At 38.9% G+C, this 22,496-nt stretch overlaps 1 protein-coding gene across 7 annotated transcripts; it reads right to left on the bottom strand.

Moving 5' to 3' along the window:
- Positions 1-2,068: 2,068 nt before the first annotated feature.
- On the bottom strand, positions 2,069-17,241 carry LOC119820848 (zinc finger protein 54-like). 7 transcript variants are annotated; one of them, XM_038339502.1, is made up of 5 exons: positions 16,863-17,241; positions 14,582-14,713; positions 10,242-10,330; positions 6,444-6,570; positions 2,069-4,436 (listed from the first exon to the last, which is right to left on the bottom strand). In XM_038339502.1, exons 2-5 carry the CDS (start codon positions 14,613-14,615, stop codon positions 2,422-2,424), a joined length of 2,265 nt encoding a protein of 754 aa, XP_038195430.1. In that variant the 5' UTR covers positions 14,616-14,713; positions 16,863-17,241; the 3' UTR covers positions 2,069-2,421. The 7 variants fall into 7 exon arrangements, with proteins under 7 accessions (XP_038195430.1, XP_038195431.1, XP_038195433.1 ...); XM_038339503.1 differs by having other exon boundaries at positions 16,984-17,241; XM_042055524.1 differs by having other exon boundaries at positions 4,261-4,436; positions 6,448-6,570.
- Between the last annotated feature and the right edge of the window lie 5,255 nt (positions 17,242-22,496).

The raw sequence follows: 22,496 nt of genomic DNA, 5'->3' as shown, positions 1-22,496 counted from the left end.
TTTCTACTTCCCATGTAGATTACATCCATGTATTTCTCTTACAGTCCTCTTTGTTGTCTAGATTCTCTGGGGTTGTGAATAGTAGGCTGTCTTTGCTTTATCTCTAAAAGCCACTTATGAGTGAGTACATATTATATTTGTCTTTCTGGGTCTGGGTAACCTCACTCAATATGATGTTTCCTAGATCCATTCATCTGCAAATGTCAATGTCATTATTTTTTTCCCCACTGTGTAATATGCCATAGTGTAAATATACCACATCTTCTTTATCCATTCTTCGGTTGAGGGGTATCTATATTGTTTCCATTACAAATAATGGTACTATGAACATAGTTGAGCACATGTCATTTTGGTATGATTGAGCATCCTTTGTTATATATCCAAAAGTGGTATTAATGGGTCTTAAGGAAGGATGTTTTCTAATTTCCTGAGAAATCGCCATACTGATTCCCAAAACAGCAGTACAGGGCTGCACTCCCACCAGCAATGGAGAAGTATTTCCTTTAACCACATCCTCTACAGCATAAGCTGTCATCAGTATTTTTGATCTTGGGCATTCTGACAGGTGTAAGATGGAATCTCAGAGTTGTTTTGATTTGAATTTCTCTGCTGGATAAGGATGTTGAATATTTCCTTTAGTGTCTCTCAACCATTTTAGATTCATCTGTTGAGAGTTCTGTTTAGTGCTATACCCATTTTTTATTGGATTATTTGTTCTTTTGATGACCAGTTTCTTGATTTTTTTGCATATATTGGAGATCAGCTCTTTGTCTGATGTGGGGTTGGTGAAGATCTTTTCCCAAGCTGTACACTGTCATTCTGTCTTGTTGACCATGTCTTTTGCTTTGCAGAAGCTTCTCAGTTTCAGGCAGTCCCACTTATTATTGCTCTCAGTGTTTTTGCTACTCAGGTTATATTTAGGAAGTGGTCTCTTGTGCCAAAGTGTTCAAGTGTAGTTCCCACTTTTCCTTCTATGAAGTTCAGTATGGTTGGTTTTATGTTGAGGTCTTGATCCACTTAGATTTGAATTTTGTGCATAGCAATAGATATGAATCTATTTTTATTCTTCTACATGTTGATTTCCAGTTATGCAGCACCATTTGTTGTATATGCTTTCTTTTTTTAATTTTCTTTTATTTCTTCTGTCAAAAATCAGGTATTTGTAGGGGTGTGGATTGATATCCAGGGGTGGTCACTGACTGTGGCCCAGTCCATTGTAGTTTGCTGGCTCAGGCCTGCTCCCTTGGAGGTCACTAGCAGGGGCCTGCCTCTGAATTTGCTTTTATTTTGGCAATTTCAGTGTTATTTCAATGATTTGTCAAATTTACTGCATTTGATGGGTGTTATTTCAAATCAACAGCAAGACATGGGGATTATATATGGTATACCTCTATATGCTTTCTCAGAATTAAGAATTTTGTGATGTACAGCACAATTAGAGGTCTTTGTCATATATTTTGTTACTATATTTTGTTCTTATTTATTTATTTGATGTAGGGTCTATACACTCCTGGCAGTCTTGGAACTATGTAGACAAGGTTGGTCTCAGACTAGACATCTTCACACCTCTGCTTCCTGAGTGCTTGGATTAAAGGCATGCACTACCTAGCCTGGCATTATTATGAATTCTTGAATGTTGAACAAGATAAACAGCTTTTAGGTTGCCTTCTTTATGCATTTGACACTGAGATTTTATGTAACAGACTTGGCTGTCCTGTAACTAGCTGTGTAGACCAGGATGGCCTCAAACTCCCATGTATCCACCTGCCTCTGCCTCCGCAGTGCTGGGATTAAAAGCATGTGCTACCACCACTGCCCTGCCAAGATAAATGATTTTATTACAGCTTTCCTAGGAGCTGGAGACATGGCTTAGTGGGTAAGAGCACTGGTTGCAGAGAACCAGGGTTCAATTCCCAACACACATATAATAGTTCCCAACTGTCCAGAAATCCAGTTTCAGGGAATCTTATGCCTTCTTTTGGCATTCACAGGAACCAGAAAAACATGTAGTGCACAGAAGGAGTTGCAAACAAAGGACCCATACACATTAAATAAAAATTCACAAAGCTCCTACTACTTAATTTTATTTTAATATAAACTCCATCATATTTTCTAACATTTAAAGTATCTTTCAAGGCTTTTGCAAGTTTCTTATCTTTATGCTTCTGTTATGTATACTGTTGGGATTTATTTATTTTTTAAATATTTATTTATTTATTATGTATACAATATTCTGTCTGTGTATATGCCTGCAGGCCAGAAGAGGGCACCAGACTCCATTACAGATGGTTGTGAGCCACCATGTGGTTGCTGGGAATTGAACTCAGGACCTTTGGAAGAGCAGGCAATGCTCTTAACCTCTGAGCCATCTCTCCAGTCCCTACTGTTGGGATTTATAAGTAGAGAATACTTAAAACAATGTTATGTGACATCATTTGTAATAGTATGTTTCTCACCAGTGTGAACTCTCTGATGTCTTCTAAGATTTGAAACATAGATATAGGCCATGTCACAGTCTTTGCATTTGTGAAGTTTCTCTCCAGTATGAATTATCTGATGTGCTCTGAGGTATGAACACCTAGTAAAAGATTTGTCACATTCCTTACAACTGTAAGGTCTCTCTCCAGTATGAATCCTCTGATGTGTTCTAAGATGCCCTACCTGTTTAAAGGACATGTCACAGTCTTTGCATCTGTAAGGTCTCTCTCCAGTATGAACTCTCTGATGTGTTCTAAGATGCACTATCTGATTAAAGGATATCTCACAGACTTTGCATTTGTAAGGTTTCTCTCCAGTATGAAATTTCTGATGTTCTCTAAGAAATGAACATGTAGTAAAAGATTTCTCACATTCCTTGCAACTGTAAGGTCTCTCTCCAGTGTGGATTCTCTGATGTATTCTAAGGTTTAAACTACGGGTAAAGGATTTGTCACATTCTCCACATCTGTAAGGTTTCTCTCCAGTGTGAACAGTCTGATGTCTTCTAAGCTGTGAGTGGTCCGTAAAGGATTTCTCACATTCCTTACATTTGTAAGGTTTCTGTCCAGCATGAATTTTGTGATGTGCTCTGAGGTAGGAGTACCTAGTGAACGATTTGTCACATTCCTTACAACTGTAAGGTCTCTCTCCAGTATGAACTCTCTGATGTGTGCTAAGGTGTGAACGCTGGATGAAGGATTTGTCACATTCTCCACATCTGTAAGGTTTCTCCCTAGTATGAATTGTCAGATGTTCTCTATGAGCAAAACCCTGAATAACAGACATGTCACATTCTCCACATTTGTAAGGTTTTTCCCCAGTATGAATTTTCTGATGTGCTCTAAAGTATGAGTATGTAGTAAAAGATTTGTCACATTCCTTACATTTGTAAGGTTTCTCCCCAGTGTGAATTTTCTGATGTTCTCTAAGATATGAGCATGTAGTAAAAGATTTGTCACATTCCCTACATTTGTAAGGTTTCTCCCCAGTGTGAATTCTTTGATGTCTTTTAAGATGTGAGTTCACAGTAAAGGATTTGTCACAGACCTCACACTTGTAAGGCCTTTCACCAGTATGGATTCTGTGGTGCCTTTTAAGCTGTGATAACTCAAGAAAGGACTTACCACACTCTTTACATTTGTAAAATGTCTCTACAGAATGAATTTTCTGATGCCATCTAAGTGATCCATAGTGCGTAAATGCCCTGTCACACTTGTTGCATTTGTAAGGCTTCTCTCCAGTATGGATTTTTTGATGTCTCCTGAAACTGGAATGGTGGGCAAAGGGTTTGTTGCATTCCTTACATTTATAAGGCTTCTCTCCAGTATGTATTTCCAGATGGCTTTTAAGAGCTGCAGACTGTCGAAAAGACTTTCCACATTCTTTGCATTTGTAAGGTTTCTCCCCAGTATGAAGTCTTTGATGTATTCTAAGATTTACACAGTGGTTATAGGATTTGCCACAAAAGTTGCATTTGTAGGGTTTATTTCCATTATGAATTCTCTGATGCACAGCGAGACTCGAGGCAGTACTGAAAGATTTTTTGCATTTCCCACATTGGTGTGGTTTCTCTCCAATGTAGACTGCTTGTTGGAAAAGACTGTTTCTAGAACCAAAATTGTCACGACATTCTCCCTGCCTGTGCTCTTTCTTTGCAGTGTAGACTCTCTCATCTTGAGTAATGTTGGGATACAAATTTAAAGATTTCTCACAGTCTTTAGATTTGCAAGATTCTTCTTCAGTATGCATACTTTCATGTCTATCTGGGTTTGATGAGTCAATAGAGGCATCTCTGTGATTACTGCATCTGTAGATATTAGAGTTTTCTGTAGCTTCACATGTTCTATAATATGCACATGTGGTGGGGTCATGAAGCACGTCATCAAGCTTATTACACTGATAAGACTCTTTTTCAGTCTTCAAATGTTGATGTACAGGATCACATACGTAATAGTTTTCTGAAAATGAGTAAGGTCATATTAATAGGGCTTGTGCAAAAATCAAACATTTGATAAAAGACTGTGTCTCTAAGTTGTCTTTTAAGATAAATCAACCACGAACTATTTAGATATTTTTTCTTTCACTGTAATTTTATATATTCTCATAAAAACAGACTGACAGTCTTCAAGGGTCTGTGATATAATAGATACCTCATCATTACCAAAAATGTCTAACGGCACAAGATGGATCATGTAATTAAGAATCAGTAACTAGCTTTGGGATGGAGCTCAAATGGCTGCTTATACTTAGAACACATGTCTCCGTGTTGAAATATTACTGTTCAGAAATTGAAGAAGCAGAGTTTAATCAAATCCCAGGTTCACAGTGCTTGTACTTACTAAGTGATAGGCAATGAGGAGGATGGTTAAGAAGACACAATTCCTTTAAAGATTAAAGTCTTACTTAAAAGCATCAAAGGGTTTATTTTATTTATTTCTACAACAAGACATTAGATTCTACAAGAGTAATGGATGCAAAAACAGTATTCCAGCAGACATCAGAGTTTCTAGATCTCTGATGTCTATCCTCCATCATCTGAGCTCCACACACTGCTGTGTTTCTTTTTAAAAAATATTTATTTATTTACTATGTATACAATATTCTCTCTGTGCATATGACCACAGGCCAAAAGAGGGCACCAGACCCCATTACAGATGGTTGTGAGCCACCATGTGGTTGACTGGGAATTGAACTCAAGACCTTTGGAAGAGCAAGCAATGCTCTTAACCTCTGAGCTATCTCTCCAGCCCCAACTGCTGTGTTTCTTAACTTTCCTCATAGGGTTATTCTCAGCTCCAGTCTGTGCACTGACTACTGAGAATATTTCTCAGAATGGTGCCTATGTATTCTCCACTGGCAAGAAAATGAAGGATGTAATATGCAGATATGCATACAAGGAAGGCAACTACAGAATAATCCTACTTCATGAACTCACATTAGACTTAGTTTGTAAAATTATTCGAATCTGATGTCAACATAGTCAAATAAAATTAGATTTTCTACAAGTACTGTCAGCATAATTCAGTTGCAATAGGCACAACACCTAACAGTTACAACAGGCAGGATGCATGTTGAGACAAGGACAATATACTCAGATCAATGGTCAGGAATTGGAAGCAAATATAGCCAAAGCATTCTCAGCTCTTGCTCTCCTTTTCATGGGAAGTCATCACTCTCATCCTGCTCATTCACTAGACTATCCTTGTTGTGGCTACTCTCTCCTCTCCACATTCCAGAGCAATCTCATTTCTTCTGGACAGATAACCATGCCTATCTTTTTTTTTTTTTTTTTTTTTTTTTTTGGTTTTTCGAGACAGGGTTTCTCTGTAGCTTTGGAGCCTGTCCTGGAACTCGCTCTTGTAGACCAGGCTGGTCTCGAACTCACAGAGATCCGCCTGCCTCTGCCTCCCGAGTGCTGGGATTAAAGGCGTGCGCCACCGCCGCCTGGCAACCATGCCTATCTTGCATACAATAATCCTTGTGTTCTGTGACGCAGCCCATGACCCATGCTAGAATTTTTAGAAAGAATACAGACGTTTAACACATCTACTCAGTACATGAAGGAACAGAACACAAAGTAGACAAATCTGGGAATAATTTCCAATTGCTATTTCCTGTCAGAATCTTTAACATATTTAGGGAGAATTGTCAGTTTGCATATCTTGATTTTTTTTTCTCAAAAATAAAATAATATGTGATTTGGCAGACATGGAGCTTTAAGACATGAGTGAAATTTTATACGGTATTAAGTTCTGAATGCATTGTGGAACCAAAATAAAGGGTGCATGACACCTCTAACATGGAGAATGGGAAGAAAAAAGTAAATTCCATGAAAAAGTTCTTTTCTCCTACCAATCTTTCAATAGTCTCCTGTTGTTTCCATGGCAGCTTAATAGAGTTTATAACCTATGAAGTCAGTACATACAAAAGATGAGATAAAAATTCTAGAAGCACAATGATCTCACCCACTGAGAGCAGGTTGTTGTAATTCTCCAACATCACATCAATGTACAAAGCCCTCTGAGCAGAGTCCAGGCATTCCCACTCTTCCTGAAGGAAGTCCACACTCACATCCCTGAATGTCAACAGAGCCTGAAACGAAAAAGTACAGTTTGACCATGTGATCCTGATCCTGGCAGAGTGCTTTTCTGAACATAAAGAGACTTAAGGAGATTAAGGATGTAGATAAGCAAAGACAGTGTGTGTGTGTGTGTGTGTGTGTGTGTGTGTGTGTGTGTGTGTGAGAGAGAGAGAGAGAGAGAGAGAGAGAGAGAGAGAGAGAGAACAAGATTTCTACTATGATCACATTATATAATGGGTTTTCTAACTCTGAAAACAGGCTGACACAAAACTCTCACAAGCATATACACAAAAGAAGAGACATTTAAGGTCTGGACATGATTATCTATCTGTTAAGGATGCTGTGTTTATATCAAAGGATCACAGCGTACATGCCCCAGAAGGAAGATTTATAATGAGGTGATGTGCTTTAAATACTGTATCTGAAGCCAGGTGGTTGTGGTGCACAGCTTTAATCTCATCCTTGAGAGGCAGAAGCAGGCGGATCTCTGTGAGATTGAGGTTAGCCTAGTCTACAGAGTGAGTTCTATGACAGGCTCCAAAGCGAAATAGAGACTCTGTCTCAAAAAACCAAAAACCAAGCAACCAAACCCCTAACCTGATGTGGGAGAGTCTTCTGTTTGTGTTGATTTCATTCCTTAATAAAGAAACTGCCTTGGCCCATTTAATAGGCCAGCCCTTAGGTGGGTGGAGTAGACAGAACAGGAAGAAGGAAGTGAGGTAGATGGCTCAGACAGACCACCATGCCTCTCCTCTCTGGGACAGTCGCCATGAAGCCACTCACCTGGACAGACATGCTGAATCTTTCCCGGTAAGACACCACTTCGTGGTGCTACACAGATTATTAGAAATGGGTTAATCAAGATGTGAGAATTAGACAATAAGAGGCTGGAACTAATGGGCCAGGCAGTGTTTAAATGAATACAATTTGTGTGTTGTTATTTTGGGTGTAAAGCTACTCGGTGGCTGGGAGCTGGCGGGATGAAAAGCAGGCCTGCCCGCAGCTCATCACTACACCAACCCCCCCCCCCAAAAAAAAACAAAAAAACAAATGCTGTATCTGTATATCATGCTAAAATACTGACACTGAATCAGTTCTGTGCATTCTTGGGTCTTACAGGAGTCTATTCTTACATGCTCGGTTTGTATCTTTAATGTCTAAGTCCAATGCAATTCAATTAAGGAAACAGGAGTAGATTATGGAAGGCCCAAAAATGTATTTCCACCTGGACCAGAGGTTAGACAATTGGAGCTTTTCTATATTCCTTCAAGGTTATTGAGTTTCTATCATAAACAAAGGTCCCACCTAGACTTAGATCAGAGAGTTCTGCTCTCTCAAGATTATTGACAACAAGTGTGGCTAATAGCCAGACCTTGTATTTCAGGAATAGAGAAGAGATATGTTTCTACTTCAAACAAAAAGATAAGGGTTCAACTAAGGTTCCAATTCCCTTAAGGAGATACACTGAATTCTACCCAGGGATTGGTTTGCCTACAGAATGTTTTGGTCTAGGGAGTGAGCTGACCCGCTTTACTCGAGCAACAGAATGTTTATGAATGTAGCCCACAATCTTCAACTGGTCTGTTTCCTTTTATCATGTTAATGCAGTTTTTTAATCTTATACCTACTTCTTGGGGGTGGGGCATTTTAAACGATTGGAAATTAAATGCAGGAGATTTCAGTATTCACTGGAACTCTCTCTCAATACTATTCTATGTTTTTCTGTTTTATTATTTTTGAGTCTTCGTGCTCTATACTTGTATTCCTAGTCCCTGTATTTTTGTCGTGGCTGGCCCCCAACAGTAGATATGAAGGCTGAATTTCATGATTAGCTTTATAGGCAAAGAATTTTGGTTTCTCCAAAGTAGCAAAGAGTGTAACAGCACTGTATCCTGTCAATTTGAACACTAACATATGAGATCAAGTCTATATGATTACTTTTATAAAAATATTTGATACAATAGCAAGCAGACAGAAAAATCTACATCAGTTACATTGGATATAATCTAAAATTTTACAAAAAAATAGACATAAAGCAACTTAGACATATAACAATTTCAAAAGTTCTGGAGAATATTTCACTCCCAAGAGTTATAAAAATTGAGGTAAGTCTAAAAACACATGAAATAATGTTTTAGTTGTAGCTAAGCATGTACATGTAAGTGGAGTAAGTGAAGATGCCTTCAGAAGTGACATAGATTCCCTGTGAGACAATGAAGATAATTAAATTCTGTGAGAGTTATAGTCACTTTTCAGTGCTTTGCAAATAAAATATAGCACAGAAGATTGGCTCAAAAGAAATTTGAGCTATTGTGTCTGAATTTTGTAAGCCTCAATGTGTTCTTCTTAGAATTTATGCGGTATTGAATGGGAATGAGTCTTGTCTGTACCAGCAACATTTTTGATAGGTGCTCATACCTAGGATTTACTGAGAATTACATAAATTAAATACCAAGGAAATAAAACTGCCAATCAACAAATGGGCAAATGAAATGAACAGACATTTTGTAAAGACAGAAACACAAATGGACAATAAATATTTTAAGTCTTCAGGATCCCTAAAACATCATTATGGGGGCCAGGCGTTGGTGGCGCACGCCTTTAATCCCAGCACTTGGGAGGCAGAGGCAGACACATCTCTGAGTTCCAGGACAGGCTCTAGAAACTACAGGGAAACCTTGTCTTGAAAAAAAAAATCATTATGGAAACCCAAACTAATACTACTTTGAACTACTGCCTTACCCCAGGCTGAGAATTGCTGTCATCAAATAACTTGACACCAAATGTTCAAGAAGATGTGGAAAGAACCATCATTAACTGTTGGTATGTTGGTATGTGAGGGGGTGTATAAATTAATATAGCCATTGTTATAATCAGTTTAGTGAATACTGAAAATATTGAAGATAGAACTAATGTATGACCCAGCAATGTCACTCCTGGGAACATAACTGAAACTCCACTCCCCAATATAGAGATATTTATACCCCATGTTCATTGCTACATTAATAACAATAGCAAATTATCAGAATGACCTAATTATCTATCAACAAAGGAATTGATGATGAAAATGGTATATATAAAATGGAATATTATAAAGCTGAAGAGAAATATGTAATAAAAGTTTGCATGAAAGTGGCAGGACTCAAAACATGCAATATCAAGTGAGGTCACACAGAGGCAGAAAGAAGAAACCACATTTTCCCTCATGTGTTGAATCTACCAACAACATGCGCATATAGGAAACAACGTACAAGTGGGTACAGCGGAATATGGAGAAAAGAGAACAAGAAATCTTTAAAAACCAGGGTTGAGGTAGAACTGCATGCAGGTAATAAACCATTTATGAAAAAGGATATAAAGCTAAATGATTTTCTAGTTCTGATTTTGTTACTTTTTTTGTAGTAGACATGTTCAAAAAATATATCTGATAGTAAAAAAAAAATAAAATCCCTGTGAGGTTGCAGAGCTTCTATTCCTGATGACTACGCTAATTGCATAAAAGTTCATAGAGTTTTATGGTCTTTAGGTTTGGTTAATTTTAGTGTGTGATTTTGTTGATTTTTTTTTTGTTTGAACATTTTTTCATAATAAATTTTTAAAAATAACCAGAAGCAGAAAATTAAAGGCTTGGAATGTCTGAATATATAACATTTCTAGAAAAAGAGTGGACATGACCACTGACCTGGGAGTTTACTGGAGCATCAGCCATTTCTTTCTGTTTCTTTTCTTTGAGTTTCTCTTTCAAAAGCAATGAATAGACGGCTTGCTGCCCTTTCATATAAGGAGTCAAAAAGCAAAAGTTAATATTGAAAGCTTAAAGAACAATTTCAAACTTCAGAAAAGACACAAGCAACAGAATACACCAGGTGTCTGGACAGTGACCCAAAGCCAGAAGAACATGGAATGACATTTGAAGCCTGGAGGAAAAAAAATCACTGTCAACCATGTTGCCGCATCCAGAAAAATTCTATGTTAAAATTTGATAAGTGCAGTTCAAGATATTTATGAACTAAAACAATTCATTCCAATGAAGGAGAACAGCAGACAACACATCAAAGGCAAAATATATACAGGAAAATCAGAGGAATTATCTATGAGACCAATAGAAATAATAAGTTTTACGTAAAGAATAGATAAATACAGGAAAACTGAGAAGTAATCACCCATGAGCAAGACAGAAATGCACTAATTCTCAGAGAAGGAAGAGGAATACTATCAATAATCCAACCAGCAACAACATCAAAAACAAAAGCTTAGGGAATAAAAACCCTATCAACAAAATATCTAGCCACTCTCAGAATCAACGAGAATACTCAATTAAAAAAATTAAATCCTCAAGTTAAATGAATATAGCACATGACCCAGCTGTTCCGTTCCTTCACATATTCAAGGAACTCAAGGGTCGCAACAGTCTATTTTACATATACTTGTTCAGCCATATTCATTACTGCTCTACTCACAATACCAATAAAAGGTAAACAACCTAAACATCCTTCAACTGAAAAATGGATAGTCAAAATGTGATTCATATATACTATGAAATATTATTCATCCATAAAGAAAATTGAAATTATTAAGTTTGCAGCTAACATAGAAAAGATCATATTGAGTGAGGTAACCCAGACCCAGAAAGACAGACATGGCATGTTCTCTCTCATAGGTAGTTCCTAGCTCCAAATCTTCAAATCTGAGTCCACAACCTGGAGTGATTGCAGAAACCAGAAAAGTAAAAAGAGAGTCCTGTGGGGTGTGGGGGAGTGATAGAGAAGGGAATAAGGGAATAACACAGAACAAGTGATCTGAAGGGAAAAATGGAAAAACTGGAAGGGATTTAATTATGGAGAAGTGACAGATATAAGCACTGAAAATGGAGGGTAAGGATGTCTAAAGAGTCATGAGGAATCAATCCATCTATGCCTTGAATAATCCATCTAAGGAAAAAATGCCTACAATACACATATATGAGTCAATGAATGCACATATATTTATAGTGTAAATGAAAATTTCCCGTCTGGTCTGATAATTTCTCCCACAAGAGCCACAGGTTTTCTAACAAAACCACTCACACAAGGCATGAGAAGCCTGCTCTGAAGCTGTTGGTCACAGTTGTCCAGGAGACTCCCTAAACATTATAGGCCATTGCTGTTCCCCATGATTGCCTCCCAGAGGTAGAAGGTGAGTCTCAATTATTAAAGCAGCCATGTACTTCAGACACAGAAGCCAGAGGACTTGAGATGGATCAGAACTTAAAAGTATGTTTCTGGCAATTCGTTTCATGATACCAGAAGAAAACATGAAAGCTTCTAAGGTAGGGAGCCAAACAATAGTCCTTTGCCTTCATAACTCCTTTGAACCAAAGAATGATCTGCACTGCACGATAACTCTAAGGGTGCAAGAGTGACACATACCATGATGGTAATCAGCAGCTTCTAATTGGACTTAAGACCTTCTCAACAAGAGGGAAACCATGCCTGGTACTGGAAAACTAGCCAGTTCCCTAGGGTTAGTGAAATTAGGGATCTTGGAGAAGAACCTACAATCACTACTTCATTAAATCAGCAGAATCCCTAACTGCATTCTAAATATTTTCCTTATTCCCACAAATAAATGTAGCTCATATCTCATCAAGCAAAGTTCTTTTAGGAACACATGGAGATTATTACAGAAAAACCACAATCAGTCAAAATGCAAAGTTGTGATGCTCAGTCCCTTCTTACACATAAACAACACAACTCCTTCACCTCAGGCTCAGAGATCACTGAGAAAATCGGATGGGAACATTTCAAGAGCCAAAAGAACAGGGTATTTGCTTTGACACTGTATCTCCTAGAAATGTCAGAGAAGCTACATGCTTCAAATCTTAGAAATGGCGGCCTAAACATGAGCTGAACAAAGACAACACCAAGAGACATGCTAACATGGAAAGAGAAAGCTCACTAGGCCTCAACCCTAGTCAAACACTAAGGAATTCTGAGAGCTGGAGAAATAGTCCTCCCTAGAGAAGAGTGCACCTTATGGTTATCCAATACCAAGTGTTCATGCCTGAAAACATACAGCCTGAGTAAGTTGTATTTTTATGTTTAGGAATTCAAACAAACATATAAGAATGGAAGAAAAGATTATTAAGAAATAATAAGGTGCATGTAAAGTCGAGTTTTTGGACGACCTAGATAAAAATTTTTAATGTTTTCTATTATGCCTTATCACATAATTAAACTTAATATGGGGCTAGAGAGATGGCCCGATGCTTCAGAGCACCTGCTGCTCTCTTACAAACCCTTTACTATAGAGGGACGCTAAAAAGTAATCCCACACTAACTCAGAATTAAGTATAATAAGGAGTTATTTACTTAGGGGTATACTCGCTGATCACAGTCCTTTGCATGAATGAGGAACAGGAACCAAATCCAACAGCCAGGAGAGAAGGCACACAAGCCTTACGGCTGCATTTATAGTATAAGAGACTACGCTCAACTGGGCTGGTATCTTAAAGCCCATTGGCTGAAGGAGTTCCCACAACAGCACCACATTTTGTCTAAATAAGAGAGTTCTAAGCCTAATATAAAACTATATACAATAAGAACAAATATCAAGTATAAAAATTAGAATTACAACCAGCATAAACAGTATCAAGCAAGAAACATATGCTAAATGTTTCAATAATTATCCTATCCTAAGGAGTCTAAGTCTTATTTTAGAAATAGTTTGGTCAAGTCATGAGAGAAAAGTAACTATGATTATCTAGTCTTTGGTGTGGGAGGTCCTTCTGTCTATGTGTTGCTTTTATTGGTTAATGAATAAAGGAACTGCTTTGGGTCTATAGCAGAGCTATAGGGGAACAGAGCTAGACAGCTAAAACTAAATGGAATGCTGGCAGAAGGAAGGCGGAGGAGAGAGATGCCATGGGGCCACTGCCAGAGACAGATATGCTGAAATTTTGCTGGTAGGCCACAACCTCGTGGTGATATACAGATTAATAGAAATGGGTTAAATTAAGATGTAAGGGTTATGGGTTAAATTAAGATGTAAGAGTTAGCCAATAAGAAGCTAGAGCTAATGGGCCAAGCAGTGTTTTAATCAATACAATTTCTGTGTGATTATTTTGGGGCTAAGCTAGCTGGGAGACCAAAACTAATGACCAGCTACCTCCAACAATTGACGCACCAATGTGGTGGATTAAATCCATGTAAAACCTGAGAAAGCTTAAAAAGAAATCCTAGATCTAATGGCTTGGTAGTGGCATTTTCTTGGGTGGGCTCTGTTTGCTAGTGGTAGGCAGAGGGATGGCTTCTTTGGGAAATGATTTCCTAGTTCGGCCTTGAGTGGGAGGAAGCTTCGGTGGTTTTTAAGTGCAGCTTCCTGTGCCATGCTGCCAGCATGAACTCTAGCTATGGAGCATTTGAATGGCATTTGTGGGCCAGGGTGTTTGTGTCCACTCGGGGTTGGGAGAAAAGTGGCTGAGATCATGCCCATGGCTTGGTGCTCCTTGCCTGGGCAGGCAGTAGGATCAGGTATACTAGGCTTGCACAGGCAGGAGAGCATGGCAGATTCCTGACGCCATACACAGAGATGTTTCCAGGCTGCGCAGAGCTCTGCATGTCCGATTTGGCTGTTACTCAGATAAAAAGGGTTTATGTGTTGCACGCTCATTCTCAGGGTTGGAGTGCTGAGTGCTGGTATTATTTTCAGAAACGGTGACATTAACACTAAAAGGTAGAGAATGTGCTAGAATATCAAAAGCTCTGAAAACAATAAATAAAACTAGAGGTATTAATTTGATCACCTTATAATATACTAAAATCATAGCAATTAAAACCAGTTAATATGGTATGATGAAATGATAAGTGATATATGAATAAGAACAGCATCACTCACAATGCATAGTCAAATAAAATGTTATCTGCCTTCTAGTATCAATCTTCTGTAGAACCTGTTCTCAAAACTACAATACCACATGAAATCATGTCTCTACCACATTCACTTGAACCCCTTGACACTCCTTCTCTATTATCTCCACCTTACCTGCATCCTTAGCTACTGTCTCCACCCTCTCCATCTTCCAGGCCTCTTTGTTCTGCCCCACAGGTGAGCAGGTCTTGGTGATCAGTTGACCCCGCACACGAGAAAGAGATTCCTCAGGAGACACCTGGATTTCTAAAACAGTACTGTGCTCAGTAGATAAAGAGAAAACTAAATACAGGATTATATAAGTGATTCCCCAATTGTCATCAATGTCAGAATGCTGAAAATATTTACAAAGTGTTTCCAGTTCGTGTAACTTGAATGCCACTTCCAATAACAGCTCAGTCAAAACTCAGGTGCAGAAACAGAACTAAATTATTGGGACAAGAATGTTATATACTAGTGACGTTCTGAATTTATCATAGCCCCAATTTGATAGAAGCCTTATATCTCTCAAAGGGTCACACACTTGCAGGGTAATTTGCCAAGACACCCTGAGGAGGAGCAAGGGAGTCTGCAAGCAATGCAGTCTCACCCACAGAAACCAGAATGCTGCAACTCTGCAACATCTAGAATGTTTTTCTAACAAAGTGTTGTATTCAGTAGATAAAGAGAAAGCTAAATACAGGATTATACAAGTGATTTCCAAATTGTTATGCAATGTTAGAATACTGAAAATTTTGAGAAAGCATTTTTGCTTAATCGTAACTTGAATGCCACTTCCAATCACAACTTAGTCAAATCTCAGGGGAAGAAATGGAACTGTGTGACTGGTATGAGATTATTATACACTACTGATGTTCTGAATGTATCATAGACCCAATATGATAAAAGCCTTACACCTCTCAAAGGGACACATACTTGCAGAGTAATTTACCAAAAACCCGAGGAGGAGCAAGGAAGACTGCAAGCAAACTCTTCTCATGCCCAGAAACCAGACCACTGCAGTTCTGCAACGCCCAGTTTCTGTACAAAGCCCTATGATTGTCCCGGCATTGTCCCTCCTTCTGGAAGAAGTCCACAGTCACATCGTGGACTGTCAACAGATCACAGAATAAAATACAACAGTTTGAATGGTCGTGTGGGTGCACACCTTTAATCTTAGAACTGGGGAAACAGAGGTGGTTGGAACTCTGTAAGTTCCAGTCCAGCCTGGTCTACAAGTATTTCAGTATTCTAACATGTGTTAGAAAAGCAGATGCTTTATGAAGAATCTATTTCTCATGTGCAAGGCTCACTAATCCAGACAGAACAACACAAAGAATTTAGGACTCAAACACAGTAAACACAAGAATCAAGAAATTACAGTTTGGTCATGTGTCTATGAACAGAGTGCTTTCTTTGACCAAGGAGAGAAAAGACTACTCTAGACACTTTTTTTCTGATGTAGATGAGAGTTATTGTAATATTCAAAAGATGCTGCCTATCATTATCTTATATTATAATATCATTTCATTTCTTTTTACTTTTTTCCCACGTGAGACAGGGTTTCTCTGTAGATCCGGCTGTCCTTAAACTCACTCTGTAGGCCAGGCTGGCAAGGTACTCCCAGGTCCACCTGCGTCTGCTTCCCAAGTGCTTGGATTAAAAGAGTGTGCCACCACTATTATGTGGCTTATAAAATGCCCTTTCTAACTGAAAATACAGTGACCTGTTAGCATAAAGCATATTGTACTTTTCCAGGCTCTAGCTTGTATATTGAGAATTCAACACAAAAATACACTTTTCTTTTTCCTTTTCTTTTGTTTCTCTTTTTGAGAAAAAACAAAAAACAACGGGATCTCACTATGAAGCTCTGGCTATCCTGGAACTTATTAGGTAGTCCAGGGTGGTCTCAAATTCACTGAGATCCACCTGACTCTGTCTCCCCAGTGGTTGAATTAAAGATGTTTGCCACCAAGCCTGTCAATGACACTTTTCAAAATGCTCTATTTACATCACATAGTGCATACGTGTCATATGAAAATTTAATGATGGATAAAAGTTTACTTTTAACGTTAATGTTTACAACCATGCCTATGGAGCGCGCAAAAAAAAAATATACTTCCGGATTCAATTAAATTTGCAAGCGTTCATTTCATGACTAATACATAAAAGATCTCTGGGAATGTAAAAATCCCTAGGTATATGTGCTATTCTCTTGAATAGCTAGTGGTGTAACACGAAAGTGGGCGTGGATGAATGTAAATTTGAAGAGCTTTGTCCAGCCCACCACAGCAATGAGAATCGAGTTTGCAAATATCTACACATAAATTCAAATACTTTAGTAGGTCATTTTTATGAGACTATTTTAGCAAACAGGTCAATGAAAAAATATCAGGGTAGGTCGAGGTCATATTACCTGAAATTTATCGACAAGGGAAGACATCCACAGCAGAATTTCAGAGCCAGTTTTCTTATGAGAAACAGCTGGCACCTCTGGTCCCTTCCCTCCTGGTTCCCAGCCCCGCAGCTCCTCTGACCTGGGAGGTTCCAGGGCCGCCGGGCTGCGGTTCCCGCCACCGCGCTGCTGACTGCTGACTTTCCCAGGCCGCCCCGCGGCGACTGCGGCGACTGCGGCTCCGGGGAGTTTTCGTGTTTCCGCGACACCCGCCGACTCCTCCGCACCCAGGTCTGCACCACGCGGTTCCCCACTGGAGCAAAGACAGGGAATAGGCACTGGGCACGTCTGGCTTTACCTCTCCAGTCCACTTTTCTAAGCTCTGTCCATGGGTTTCCCAGCTTCCGTTTACGTCACTTCTCTAACTCCTCCCATTTCTCCATCCTTACCCCTACACCGTCCCTACCTGCAACACCCTCCCAACCGTTTTTCCGGTTGAGTGTCTCCGCCCTACTGAGCAGTTCCTCCCACTCTGCCTCAGGCTGCCTGCCACACAGCTCCAGCTGTCAGGCTGCCCTGGACCCGCTCTGCACAGCCTCCCCACATGCTTGCTGCCAGCCTAGAACAGAACTGGATCTAGGAGGACGCTGCACCCGGTATCTGATCTCACAATGAGTTCTGAACCCTTCAGATAAAAGATAGGCAACCTAACCTCGACTTGAGTACCAGCCCCCCGATTTACATACTTTCACCAAATGATAACAGGCTAACTTTAGATGCCGGCGTCCCTTCGCCAACACAAACATGACAAGCCAAAACCAAATATTGCAATTTTGCCTTGCGGAGAGATACTACAAGAACTTGGATTTTGAAAATAAATGTGTCCCAAGTCAGTGGTCAGTCACCCCATTGCTAACAGCCCAGAGATGAATTCATCCTGCGCTAAACTGCTCTCAGTACCACTAGATGGTGGTCTTGTTATTTTACTCAGAAACAAGATAGGCGTCTGTTACTCATGTTAAAAGAGCTTTTTAGATAAAATATAAAATTTTATAAAATTGCAATGGTGAATGCAGAGATTCTTACTGTCCCATATACAGAAAATAAGGAAGATATTTGGTACCAGCCCTACAAAAGTCTGTGGGTCTGGGAACACCGAGGAAGAAGAGGAGGAAAGGGAGTAAGAAGAGAAAGAGGAAGGACTTAGACATGCCATTCTCCAGACTTCATACAGCTGTTATAATCAAAACCCAACAGCAGCTGTACTTACCTGCATTGACCTCACACTAGACCACAATCAGTCTAGGACAGGAAAAGGCTCACAGGGCCCAGTCTACGCCTCAAATTTTGTCTGTGAATGGATTGTAGGAGAAGAATCACTGCCTTTGGTTGTAGTCCTCTGCTGAATCCAGATTGGGGAAAAAAAAACCCACAGTCTCACAGCTGACTCTGGTTAATATCAGGGGATCACAAAGGAAAATAAATGAAGATGAACACAAGAGAGATGTTTTGAAACTGTGGATCAGGATAGCAGAGAGGAAGGAGGTGAGAGTGGGCAGTATCTGAGGTGCACACAAACACACAGACACACAACACACATATACACACAGACTGTGTGCATATACATATATATGCCTGTAAATGTGAAATGGCTAATAGACTTTTTTCTTGTTTCTTATGACAAGAGTTTCTCTGTGTAACCTTGGCAGTCCTGTAACTCCCCTTTGAGAGTACATCAGACTGGCCTTGAAGTCCCCGAGAGCAGTCAGCCTCTTCCTCAGAAGTGCTGGCATTAAAATTATGTACTACCATCCCAAGCTCAGACAATTTTAAAATGAATTTATCATTTATATCTGTAGTTCCTTTTTTTGTATCATTATCTGGTGGTTTATTTATTTGTTTGTTGGTTCATTTTCCAAGACAGGGTTTCTCTGTGTAACAGCCTAGGCTTGTCTATTACTCACTCTGTAGACCAGGTTGGTCTTGAACTCACTGAGATCTGCCTAACTCTGCCTCTGAAATACTGAGTTTACAGGTGTGTGCTACTATGCTCATCTCATTATTGGTATATCAGATAATACTAAGAGTCAAGAAGTCTTCCTCTTTGTGTCAATTAGTATTTAAAGTAGCAGCTTTGAATTTTTTTCCGCAGTTCTGATGGAATCCTGTCAGTTTGATCATGGGGTTATTTTAAGGGTGGCATTTTATACCTGTTTCAGTCATATTCCTACTGATGTTTTGTTTATATATCTATTTCATGCTGTTTAACTTTTGTGTATTATATTCACTGAGCATGTCATATTTATCTATTTCAATTAGAGTTTCCCATTTAATGTAATAGAAGTCTTTAAAGTCAGTAAATAAGTAATCCAGTTGAACACTTGTAGGCTGTGCAGTTACCTTGGGTAATTGTCAAGACATGATCAGAGGATGGGTAGGAGTGGCAAACATGTTTAATCCCAATACTCATGAGGCAGAGGCAGGCAGATCCTTGTGCATTCAAGACTAGCCTGATCTTCAGAGTGAGTTTCATGTCAGCAAAAAATACACAGTAAATAACAAAAAATAATAACAAAAATTTATGTAGAGTTGAGCATGGATATGCAATCCTTTTATCCCAGTACTGGGGAAACATGGGCAAGGGGAACTCTGAGTTCAAGGCCAGCCAGCTCTACATAGTGAGTCTAATTGATGGAGGTACACAAAGACATTGTCTCAAAATAATTTTTTTATATTGTGTATTGTATTTTGTATATTGCTCCTTAAGGAATAGCTTTCATGGTACCAGAAGCACCATACAAGCTTCCAAAGGAGGGAGCCAACCAACAGTTGTAGGCAGCTATGATGCCTATGAAGCAGATCATCTTGGCACAATAGCCCTAAGGATGCAGTAGTGGCAAGCACACCTTGGTGGAAGCAAGCATCTTCCACCATTTTTCATTGGATTGAAGACTGTCAGGTAACAGCCTCAACAAAAATACCTCTTGCAAGGGTAGGGGTATGGTAATCAAAAGTAAGTAAAGAGGAGGAAGATGTAAATACAGATAATAAAACAAAAAACATAGGATACTATTGGGAGTTCCAGTGAATACTGAAATTGCCTGTGTTTAAGTTTTCGTATACTTTTATACCCCAATATAAAAGGGGAAGAAGGCAACAAAAGACTTCTTTAACATGATACAAAGGACAACTTGAACAGTTAAGTGCTTCAACACTTTGAGACATCAAATCCCCTGAATAAATAAATGAATGAGTGAAATAAAACTACAGTGTGACATAAAGTAATTGATGTGTGACACTATTCCTGTGGAAACAAAGCAACATCTAGTTAATACAGCTAAGGACCCAATGACAAACTAAAGGTGAGAACCAACAAAGTCTAACTTGATGAACCAATGAGGTTTATATTTGTTTCTTCTTTTAGGTATCATGTCTATGTTACATGCATGTCCCTGATGCTCTCTGTGGCCAGAGGAGAGCATTGGATGCCCTGGTGTTGAGGTTACAGATTAAGTACCCATGTGGGGGTGTTAGGAATTCAAGGTGAGTCTTTGGAAAGAGCAGACAGTGCACTTAACCACTGAGTCATCCCTAAACCCAGTGAAAAAGTGAGTTTTATTGGTGTAACTTACAAGAACATGGGAGAGGGATGACTTACAGAGCAGGAAAGACTCAATGACAATTGCATCACTCTATGAAGGTGATGTCTAAAGAAGCTGGAAACGTGCAAATCACTGCACAGCTTTCAGGTAGTTCAAGGGAAGTTGGAAGTGTCTTTGATGCCACCCACTACCTCTCCAGGCAGCACTATTGAATCTCACCAGTTTCTGGGACTTCCTAAAGCTATTAAATTGACTATTTCTGAGTTTCTTGACATTTTCTGTATAATTGAATATTTCAATTACCTTAGAGCATCCAGTTCCTTTACCTCTGTTTTGATATTCTGTATTTTAAGGAGTTTTCTTCAAGATGGAGGGGTTCAGTCTCAATGGAAACTGATACATAATATTCAGTCCTGCATATGAACTCTAACTTGCCATCTGACAAATGAGCATTTGCCCATCATGTACATTGCTGCCTTAATGACAGTATCTAAGACATGGAATCACCCCAGATGACCGTCAACTGATCATGGGTAAATGAAAATGTGATAGACATCTACAAAGGTATATTACTTAGCTATAAATAAAAATAAGAAAGCAACATCTGGCTGTAAATAATGCAACAAGAAAAAAATAATGAGTGTTGTCACCCTAGTTCCCAAAGGTCAAACCTGATATGCCCTCTCTCATATGTTGGTCATAGTTTCAACCTTTGTTTTTTTGTGTGTATGTTTTAGTAAGATTACATGTAGAAGTCAGAAATCTAGAAATAACCATTAGTAGAGAAATGAAAGAAAAGAAGATGCATAGTAGAATATAGGTGATATAAAATTACAGAGGGAGTATTATGGGGGCAGGGGGCAGAATTCTTAAATTTCAATTATGTAGTGGAGTGATAGCAGGAGTGGGGGCTTCTGAAAGGTCAACTCAAGTGAGATGTTCATGAAGAAACTAAATGGAAACCTATCATTTTGCGACCCAAGTAAATAACACAATAATAGAGGGTAGCAGAACATATGTGTTATAAAAGAATGGGATATTGTGACAGGAGGTGGTGGTACTTGCCTTTAATTCCAGCACTTGGGAGGCAGAGGCAGGCGGATCTCTGTGAGTTCAAGGCCAGCCTGGTCTACAAGAGAAATCCTGTCTCGAAAAACCAAAAAAGAAAAAAAAAGAATGGGGTATTGGATAATGTGTGCTAAATGTTTAGATGGGAGTGGGAAAAAAGAAAGGAGGAAATGTGGGAGGCTTAACCAAAAGAAAGGATGTATGAAGAAGTCTCATGAAATCCCATTATCATAGGTTAAGAAATCAGTGAAGGTTTTTTTTTGGGGGGGGGGCCTGTATGACTTTAGTAATATGACTAAATAATAGTAATAGTAAAATGACTCAGTCTTCTTTTGTACTTCAGTTCTGTCCCAAGCATTTAAAGATGCTTCATGGCATAAAGCCAGGATGTGGCCATCATATAGATATTGCCTTTCTATATTAACATTAGCTTCTCCAAGAAGTAGACCTTGGGATATTTTGATAGCTCTAGCTTTACTCCATTGTTCAATGATCTTAGCTTCTTCTTTGAACCAGATCCTCTATTGTAACTGTGGACCAAGCTCCAAGACTGCTGTAACTAAGTCTATCCAGTCTTTAGGGATAATTCCATTGCAAGTTGATCACGAGTTTAACATTTGCTCTACAAATGGTGAATGCATGCCATCTGAGTTAATTACTTCTGTGAATCTCTTTAAATTTATCATGGCCACAGGAGTCCATTCAGTTCTTACAGAGCCTCTGTCAACTGTCTATTCCTGTAAGGTTACTGGATATATTAAGGTTGGTTTTTTGAAAACCTTAGACTGTTCCTCTCTAACTTTATTTTGCAATGCTGAAATAGTTTCTTTAAATTCTTCTGTCTAGATTAGACTACCTCTATGATCTGTTTTATTAAGTTTTGTAAGACCTGTACCTTGGCCCTCATACCAAACAACTTTTTAAGAGATTAAACCATGAATTATCAAAACAACAAAAATTACCAAAATGATAATTAAGAGTATGT

Source organism: Arvicola amphibius, chromosome 8 (genome assembly GCF_903992535.2).
Source record: "Arvicola amphibius chromosome 8, mArvAmp1.2, whole genome shotgun sequence".
Taxonomy (NCBI): Eukaryota; Metazoa; Chordata; class Mammalia; order Rodentia; family Cricetidae; genus Arvicola; species Arvicola amphibius.
This window is presented reverse-complemented; position numbering and strand designations above follow the sequence as displayed.

What these genes read in the sequence shown, in the direction of transcription:
- LOC119820848 (XM_038339502.1), bottom strand. Translation starts at nt 14,615, where the DNA reads ATGGAGAGGGTGGAGACAGTAGCTAAGGATGCAG. An exon ending in ATGCTCCAGTAAACTCCCAG is followed by an intron (nt 6,571 to 10,241) that starts GTCAGTGGTCAT and finishes TTTTCGTTTCAG; the next exon opens with GCTCTGTTGACATTCAGGGA. An exon ending in CAACAACCTGCTCTCAGTGG is followed by an intron (nt 4,437 to 6,443) that starts GTGAGATCATTG and finishes ACTCATTTTCAG; the next exon opens with AAAACTATTACGTATGTGAT.